The sequence below is a fragment of the Thunnus maccoyii genome, chromosome 6, assembly GCF_910596095.1.
Source record: "Thunnus maccoyii chromosome 6, fThuMac1.1, whole genome shotgun sequence".
Classification (NCBI taxonomy): Eukaryota; Metazoa; Chordata; class Actinopteri; order Scombriformes; family Scombridae; genus Thunnus; species Thunnus maccoyii.
Genome location: NC_056538.1, coordinates 57,305 through 67,500, shown reverse-complemented (window position 1 = coordinate 67,500; position 10,196 = coordinate 57,305). Strand labels below are relative to the sequence as shown.

The following is a 10,196-nucleotide window of genomic DNA, read 5'->3' as shown; positions in this document are numbered from 1 at the left end:
TTGGTCCCTCCAGCCAGGGGGCTATGCCGCTGGACCCGCCGAGTGTGACCAACGCTGATGCTAACCTAGCTAGCCTGGTTAACACCGTATACCACCTCCCACTGAAACTTGCCACCTACAACAACTGTATGGTAAGCAGTAATCCGGAAATTTTGATAGTAGGTGACTCAGACACCTAATTTTGCCTGGTGCTATCACCTACTGTCTCTCTGGTGGCAAGGTAATCGACGTAATTGAACTCATTCCAGCTCTCATTGACCTGCATCCCACTGTTAATTTTGTTTTAACGCACATGTGAGCAAATGACATCATGGCCAGGAACTCCAGTAAATTACATGCAGACTTGGAGTCCCTGTGCTACGAAACTGAGAGTCTGGGAAGACGTTTTATTATGTCTGGCCCTATTCCAAATCTCTCCAAAAACTCTGAACGATTTAGTTGACTCTTCAGTCTTCACCACTGGCTAAAAAACTTCTGTTCTGCTGCAGGATATGACTTCATCTCCAACTTCAATTACTTTTGGACTAACTCAAGACTGTACGGAGCTGATGGTGTGCACCCAAATAGAAAGGGAACAAAGCAGTTGACTGCTAATTTCATCCAGTTTAAAGCCTTTAATTCACTCTGATATGCACCATGGCAAGACCCAATCCAGACCTATTATTACATCCAGTTCTAACTGTGTGGGTCCTGCCACTTTGTGCTCTGACTCTCAAACCCAGTCTCTAGCCACAGCAGGCCTGACTCTGCCAAAGCTGACAATTCTAAGTATTCTGCAAGCACCTTAAAGTTTGCACTTCTCAATGTCAGATCCCTTACTAATAAAACCTTCATTATTAATGATCTCATGACATCACATAGGCTTGATTGTGTCACACTCTTGAACTGGTCATTTCCAAAGGCCTTGATATAACTCCAAACTGCACTCTAGATGTTGGGATTTCAGATCATTTTTGTATTTTTTACAATGGATGAAAACATGTACCTGATGTAAAATCAGTTAAAAGGCACTCCATCTGTGCAGACACATCTGATAAGTTTATCACTAGATATCATAACTCTGCCAGGAGTACCTGGTCACATTCTGATTTTAATTCTGATTTTACTTCTGATTTTAATTTGTCCTCATTGTCTTTGTGTGTCAATTTAGTGAATAATTTCAATCTTTCAGTGACACACATTTTAGATGATATTGCACCTGTAAAAACCAAGATAATTTCTGGTAAATCAAAAGCACCGTGGAGGAATGTGGAAAGAGTGAAGGCACTAAAAAGAACCTACTGCAAATCTGAGTGCAAGACCAAATTGCAGGCAGATTATATGCTCTATAAAGACTTACTCAGTAAATATAACAAAGAAATTAAAAAAATCTAGACAGCATTACTTTTCTCAAATTATTAGCGAAAATCTAAGTAACTCTAAGTTTCTGTTCGGCACAATTAATAAATTGATCAATCCCTTCTGTGGCATATACAAGTCTGGCCTAATTCTTCTGTCAGAAAAACTGCAGCAATCCAGGAGTTCAGTCAACGATCTTTAATAATGTCCCACAGGAGTAAAGGTAGATGTGTACATTGAGTTCTGTATCCAATAAGGATAAACAGCTGATCATCAAGTTGTGAAGTTGTGATTATCTGAAGGAGCACAAGCAACAACAAATAAAGAATTGAGTCTAACTGCTCTGAATAATCAAGAAGTAACTACCATAATAGGTAATTCTGTTGTCAGCTTAACCATAGTATACGCAGTACTCCAAATGTCCACAAGGAGTCTCTCTTGACTGCAGCCAGGGATTCACAACACACTGTTGTATATAGGGACAATAACAACATAAAGAGATTACATAACTAGCTACGTTTACAGTAAACATTTACATTACTGACTAGTCACATCACCCTTCTGTGACAATATACATGAAGTTACAGCCAGGACAGGGAATATAAATTCTGAAATAGTGGTCGAGCTTATAACCAAACACCACAACTACTGAAATAGTCTATTCATGAACCGTATACATTTGTAGGTTATTTTTAACCAACCTGACATTAACATAATAATAAACAATGCGCAGAGATGCATAAGGTAACACTTACAGTTTAATTCACGCACAACTTAGAGAATTCACTGATGACTGTTTAGCACCCACTCGCTCAACCTTTTCTTGGGAACGCTAGCTTAAACTTGCACAGTGCGCATGTCAAGTGAAGTAACAGTCCTTTGGGTCTGTTCGGTACTCATACCTAGAAAGCCCGATGGTGGAACAGAGCAGGGAAATTTGCACACCTTCCGATCATACTTTAAATCCAAGATTATTAACATTCAAAACAAAATTGTGGCTTCTTCTACTGGTGTGAGTGACTGCTCTTCTTCCACTCAGTGGCATAATGCCAACACTCTCTCCAACTTCACTCCCATTCAAAGTTATGAGCTGCAAGAAGTAGTACAACAGTTAAGCTCTGTTACATGTGCTCTTGACTCAATGCCTACCAAGTTGTTTAAAAGTGTTCTCAACTGTTTGGTATATGATGTCCTTGAAACTGTTAATGCCTCTCTGCTCTCTGGAATCTTCCCCACAGTTCTCAAACATGCTATTGTAACACCACTGTTAAAGAAGATCTTGATCCATTTGTTCTTGAGAACTATAGATCAATCTCAACCCTACCATTCCTGGGGAAAATTTTTGAAAAGGTTTCTGCCAACCACCTTAACCCAGTGAATGATCTTATCCAGTGCATTACTGATGTCAAATATTGGATGGCCAAAAATTTCTTACAGCTAAATGAAGACAAAAAAGAGATCCTTTTAGCAGGTCCGAAGGCTTTGAGGCACCAGATTCCTCTTTGTTAACTCACCTGTTGGCAAAACCCTGTGAGCATGTCAAAAAGTTGGGTGTGATTTTGAAAGCTTATTCAGAATGCTGAAGCCAGAGTATTAACCAAAACCAAAAGGTGTGAACACATCACTCCTGTTTTAATTTCTCTTCACTGGCTCCCAGTAAAGCAAAGAATTGATTTTCAAATACTTCTTATTGTTTTTAAAGCTATGAATGGCTTAGCTCCCTCCTACGTTGTTGACATGCTCTCTGAATACACACCAGACAGACCCCTGAGATCATCAATTAACCCTTTTCCTAAGTGTTTTTATTTCCCTTTTAGGCATGAAAAAAAAATTGAACATTTTTTTTAAACATGCATTTTTCAAGGAGTTTTTCACATGTCCACTCAGGTGGACAGCATGCGTTTGAGTTTTCAACTTTAGGAATATGTATTTAACAAACCAATTAATAAAATTGTATATTATTTGAAAACTATAAAATATATATTTTCAAAGCCGTTAAATTAATAATAATAACATATTTTAACATATTCTAATACTGTTCAATGCAATGCAAAAACACTGAACCTTGTTCCTGACTCCCCAGTCTCTTCCCTCTGTCTTACTGCATTTATTAGTACCTGAGCTACAGATGACTTGAAATGCAGAAGATCCCTCTTTTCTAATACAGACATTCTTTTGAGGTGCCAGGCATTCCCTCAGCATCCTCAGCTCCCTCAGTATCCTTAGCCCCCTAAAACTGCAAGTTACATTCTAATGACATAAAATCAATTGATTCACAGCCAAAAAAGTTATGAAGTATTTTCAAGAACAACAAAGTTGTAGTAATAGTATAATTGTAGTTGAAATATAGCCAGCGATGAATGATGTCCAACTTAGTGGACAAATGATTAATCGTCATTTTCTCCCAACATAAAGTCAATACTTAGTTGTTACTTGATGTTACAAAATTTTATTTTCCTGCAAAGGTCTTCTACCATAGAAGGATTGACAAGATATTCCTGAGCTGCTTAGTGTTTCCGGCTGGCTGGTGGTCATCTTGGTTTTGAGAAATTTGTGTTGCACTTACAAAGGCTGGCCAATGGATGGCAGTGTATGGGATGACACTGTAGCATCCACTGTGGTGGCTGATGTGCAACTATACCATAAAAACCCATGCATATCTAAGAAAACGGCTTTTGAATAGCTGTCTACTTCAGTGACCACTATGCATGAAAGGGTTAAAGGTCTCCTCACTATACCAAGAATAACTCTAAATCAGCTCATGGTGCCTTCAGTCATTATGGTCCTACTCTCTGGAATTCTCTACCACATGAACTCAGGTCTGTAACAACAGTGTCTTCCTTTAAAAGCAAACTAAAAACATTTTTTTTCGCAAGCTTTTAGTTAGGTTAATGGGTAAAACCTTCATTTTAGAAACAGTATTATTATTGTTGTTTCTCTTTAATAATGACAATAATAACACCTTTTTACCCTACTCTCTTATTGTAATAGCTTCTTACATTCTAATTTTATATGTTGTCTTATATGTTTTTATATATGTAACATCTCCTTATTTTATGTTTTACCTTATTTGTTTTATAAATGTAATGTTATATATTTTTGTCATGTATGATCTTCACCCTTTTTTTGCTGTTGCTTTTAAGCACATTGAGTTTATGCCTGTCATATGAAATGTGCGATATAAATAAATTAATTTGACTTGACTTGAATTAACAAGTGGACAGCTCTAAGTACAGGTATGAACGCATTGAGGATGCATTGAGATCCAATCACTCAGACTACATTCGGAGGTGGTCTGGGCCGCATGTGGCCACATTCATTTATCAGTGTAAACACAATGCATCCTGGGCCACATTGAAGGGCCGCCTACTTAACTGATGTCCTCTATTTTCCTGCAGACTAGGCACAGGAAGTGCATTGCTTCCTCCTGGTCCGTGAACCCTCTGTCCAAAGCTGTGTTCAACTTGTTTGATAACAGGATAAAGAAATGCATTAATTTTTTCTCTCGTTTTTCATGTGAATTGAAAAAAAACGTAAATGTAATCCACCACCCGATTTTCTCCTGTTTTCCCCATTCCTCTAACCTGTTTTCCTCTTCAAATCAACAATTGGAATAGAAATTAAACCAAAACCAGAAATCACTTGTTTTTCGCTTGTCGAACTAAAAAAAAAATTCAGAAGCTAAACGTTGCTGGATAGTTTCCTCTGTCCTGTCAAGTTGATAAATACAGTTTTTAGTTTTTCTTCGCTGCTCGACATAATGGAGCTCAGGATTTATGACGGCTGCTTTACTCCAAACAGTATGAACTTGGACTGTGTGTGTAACAGAAGAACATAGAATATTAATTAACATTAACTGATCTTGACTGATCCTGTCGACGTGTCAGAGATTTAAATAATCAATGAAGTTCTGCTGCAGTGCCTTGTGTGTAAATGTGCGCAGCATCTCTCAATGGAGAGATGTAGTGGCAGGGAGATCACTGCCTGTAACTCTATATTTGTTATACATATATGTTCTGATGCAGCGCTAGAGCAAATTAATTGGTCGGGCATTTGATTTTCGTTAAGGGGCACAATGCAATATATGTTTGTTTATCCTGTCATCAAACAAGTTTAACACAGCTTTGGGAAGAGGGTACACAGACCCCCGGTCTCCCGCCTGTTAAAAATGAACAAATTTGGTCTTTGCAAACGGAAATGATGTACGTGTTAATTTGCATCTAGAGCGAGGAAGTGAGGTTTGATCACAAGACGCATGTGGAGACGTATGTTAATGCCAAGTGTGAACAGACATGCTTAAAGCTGTCCACTTGTGATCGGATCACCCAAGATGCATGTTAATGCCAGGTGTAAACAGGGCCTAGCTCTAAGCACAGGTTTGAACATCCCTAAGACGCATTGAGGACGCATTGAGATCCGATCACTCAGACCACATTTGGAGGTGGTCTGGGCCGCATGTGGCCACATTCATTTAGCAGTGTAAACGCAATGTGTCCTGGGTCACATTGAAGGACCGCCTACTCAACTGACATCCTCTATTTTCCGGCAGATTAGGCACAGGAATTGAATTGCCTCCTGTGTGTGTTCAACTTGTTTGATAACAGGATATTTGGATTGGATTATTTTGTTTTTCCGTTTTTCATGTGAATTAAAAGAACATAATCCACCTCCCATTTTTTCCTGTTTTTCCCGTTCTCCTAACCCATTTTCCTCATCAAATCAACAATTAGAATAGAAATAAAACCAAAACCAGAAAATAACTTTTTTTTCATTTGTCTGTCTAAAAAGATATTTCAGAAGCTAAACGTTGCTGGATAGTTTCCTCTGTCCTGTCAAGTTGATAACTACAGTTTTTAGTTTTGCTGCACCGCTTGACATAATGGAGCTCAGCATTTATCAGGAGGACAGCTGCTTGACTCCAAGCAGTATAAACCTAGGCTGTGTGTGTGTAACAGTTGACCTATTGGATGTGTTGAAGAACACAGAACATTAATTAACATTAGATCCTGACCGATCCTGTCAGCGTGTCAGGAGTTTTAAATAATCAGTGAAGTTGTGCTGCTGTGCCTCGTGCGTAAATGCACACACCATCTCTCAATGAGGAGACACAGCTGCAGGGAGATCGCGGCGCTAGAGCAAATCAATAGGACGGGCATTTGATTTTTGTGAGGGGGCACAGAATGCATTGTATATCTGTTTATCCTGTTATCAAATAAGTTGAACACAGCTTTGGACGGAACGGACCTCTGGTCCTCCTGCTGCCTAAACACAATGAATTTGGTCTTTGCAAATGAAAATGATGTACGTGTTTATTTGCATATAGAGCGGGGAAGTGAGATCCGATCACAAGTGCTCACTCTAGACGCATGTGGAGACGCATGTTAATGCCAGGTGTAAACAGACATACTTAGAGCTGTCCACTTGTGATCAGAACACCCAAGATGCATGTTAATGCCAAGTGTAAAAAGGGCCTAAGAAGAGAGTTCAATTCAAATGAGACCAACTCTTAATCATAAAAGTAGATGGAGATATTCTGTTTATCCTACTTTGTAGCGTTGTCCTCGGGTGAACTTTAGACTCAGCGGTCCATCCACTGGCATCAGAGTGGTTGAAAAACCAGCTGTTCAATGGCTGTGGGGTTTCCCAGTGGAGTTTCCACTCGTGCGCGTTGCGGGAGCCTTAAGACAAAGCGTTGTTTTAACGGTTTCTTTAGGTGATTCGAATCACCACAGGGTTTAACTCTTAGATGAGGGAGACAAGACTGATCTGATATGGTTGTCTCTGGTAACACAGTGTGTTGTCTTGATACGTGGAGAGTGGGTCGTTTCATCATGAAGCCTCCTATACTGACTTTCTTACTAAATAACTTGAAAAATTATTTCACTGGCCGAAACAAAATTATACTTCAAGTCATTTAGCACAAAAGTCCGTTCAACTGAAGTTACAATACTGCACTTAGCTTAAAAGAAAAGAAAGTTAACTTAGGAGATCATGTGAAACAGTAGGAAAAAATACAGAGGAAAAAAAGTACTGGTTTAAGTATTAGAAAATATATAACTGTTTTTGAATGCATTTCATTACAATGAAAACCAAATATAAGATATAAAAAGAAAAAAATAAGATATGATGTTCTAAGGCTATGGACTGATGGTGTATATTTGTGTCTTCCTCAGATTGTGAAAGAATGTAATGAGGGTGTGCGAAAAATGAGTCGCACTGAGGAGCTTATCAGCATTGAGAAAACACTGGAGTTCAAATCCAAGGTAAACTAATTCTTTCAGTCTTGCATTATCAAGTTTGGACATACTTTCTTATTCAGACTTTTGACTGGTACTGTAGTTCTGTTTTCATGATGACAAACTGCAAATTTTGGGGCCTCTGTGTCCATCGTATTTTTGTTGTGGAACTCATGATTTTTCTTTGCCTGCATCCATTTCATAATATCAAGCCTCGATGCATTCTCTATAGACTGTCCTTTGAAGGAAGCTGCCTGTGAATTGGGACACAACTATTCTAACAAGCAGATGGTTCCACTTGGTTCCACTTTTTGTTAAGATATATAAATACGTAGTTTCCATCCTTTCCAATTACTTGCCTGAGTATACTGTCATGAATGGCTGTTATCCTGCATATTGAGTCCCCCCATGACAAGATTGGGGGGACTCATTCATATTTTATATTACTCCTCATCAAAAGTGTTATGAAGTTACTGTGTTACAATGTTACAATTTCATTTAGCAGACACTTTTATCCAAAGCAACATAGAGAGATAATACAACACAAGCAAGGATCTGGTCAGGAGAGTAAGTGTCTTAAAGCTAAGTTCAAGTCCGATAGGTCATAGGTGCCAACAGGCAGTGCACAGAGGCAATACATGGACTGCATAGAAACAGAATTTTTTTTGTTTTTTCTCTTTTCAGTCCATCAGGTGTGGAGGTGTTTGCGTAAGAGCAGGGTTTTAGCGTATTCTTAAAGATCTTTCTATAGAGGGGTCTAGAACTATATGTCTGGGCCATGGTAAGAGGAGCCACAAGGAGTATATGCTGTCAGGCAAGAAAACGCGGTATGCCCTTGTGTTGGCCATGTTAGTAATGATAGCAAACTGTGTTGTTAATAATAAAGTAAGTCCGACTGAAGATGAAATATCTGTGCATATCAAATGATATTAAAATATGACTGCAGACACTTTAAGAAGTTTGTCAGGGGCACCGTACACCATGCTACCTTAGTATTGCTAGTAACACTGATGCACTTAGCTGCCTCCCACTACAAGAGAAATGAAGTGGTCTACCGCCAGAGGATATTGTCAATGCTGGACCAGGAGCAGTGACCCAGTGATAACAGCAGAACAGCTATAGAGATGGATAACTAAGGACCCCATATTCTCGAAGATTTTTAATTATATCCTGAGAGGATGGCCAGATAATTTCGACATAGACTTAATGCCTTACTGACAGAGACAGCGTCAACTAACTGATGTCTTGACATGATGTCTCTGGGATGTGGGGAGCCTGTGTTGTGATACCAAAGATGGGATGAACTCCTGTGATGGAATAGCTACATCTCATCTGTCACACCCAGGGATGAGCCACATGATTGTGGTGGCCTCACATGGATGCCGATATAGAGAGCAGGAGAAAGTCATGCATCACATTGCCAGAGAGGACCACAGAGAGGACCACAGAGAGGCACCTGCAAGTGCACCACTCCAGCCATGGGAGTGGCCTGACAAGCTAAAATGTTCCTGTGATTGTGATTGGCACCCCACTTCCATCATTCAACACTCAAAGTAGCCTTCATCATCCATCATCATCTTATCTGATATCTGATACCCCACTTAAAGCAAAAAGTGGAGTCAAAACAAGTATGTCAACAAGCTTAACATGACATGGTAGACATGTGGACCAACTATTCAGCAGACAGGAGAAAGAGCTCCTGGAACCAATATCAATTTTGGCAAAAGAGGAGTACCTCACCACCACCAATGACAAATGTAGTGCCACAGGACACAGGTACTACACAAGCAGAGGACAATGTTCTGCCTATTGTGAAACATACTAAGGAAGGCAGTGCAACTGGTGGGTCATCAACTTAAGAGTTGCTCTGATCTCAAATAAATAGGATACCACTATCCAACATGAAAGACCTTCCAAGGTAAATGACACATTGTCAAAAGCATAAATTAGGCATTAAAAAGTATACTGAACAAGCTTTGGTACAGAAAAACAAGTGAAAATATATGTTGTGTTAGTATTTTTAGTTTGTAAGATAAAGGAAATCAGAGGGAGTCCAGCTAATTGTTGATCAAAGAAAATGTATCTTCTTGTTGTTTAAAGAAAAAACATGTTTTGAATTGGGCTGTTGCAATTGAGGTCATAAAAAACACAATTGAATTCAATTGAATTCATTTTAATGACCACACAACTAAGCTGGTGGAATTTGCTTCTGGTACAGTCCATACAGTTCCATCAACAACATCGCACAGACTGCATAGCCTGCCACAATCATAGCCACAATCAGAAATCAATGTCCGTATTGCAGTGGGGGAAAAGCTGTTTTTGAAACTGTATGTCCTGGTTGACAGAGATATATAATGCTTCCTGGAGGGTAACAACTGGAATTGAAAGAGCTGGTTGAGTGGCGTCTGAGATGATTTTACAGGCTTTTTACTGTTCATTTTGTGGATTTTATTGATGGAAGTGGGGTGCCAATGATTTTAGATGACTTATTAACAATCCACTGTCTCCACTGTCTTATGTGAGTCTGGCTGCCATTATTGTTGTACCAGACTGTTATGGATGTTGTGAGGACAACGTCAATTATTGATGTGTAGAAGCGCAGGAGGAGGTGTTGTCTCA

The 10,196-nt window shown here is 39.2% G+C and overlaps 1 protein-coding gene across 1 annotated transcript in view; it reads left to right on the top strand.

Moving 5' to 3' along the window:
- LOC121898232 (ephexin-1-like) overlaps positions 1-10,196 on the top strand; it is a 52,243-nt gene that overhangs the window by 11,842 nt on the left and 30,205 nt on the right. Inside the window, exon 9 of the mRNA XM_042413164.1 lies at positions 7,512-7,601. Coding sequence (XP_042269098.1) covers positions 7,512-7,601 — 90 coding nt within the window. The remainder of the gene's footprint in view (positions 1-7,511; positions 7,602-10,196) is intronic.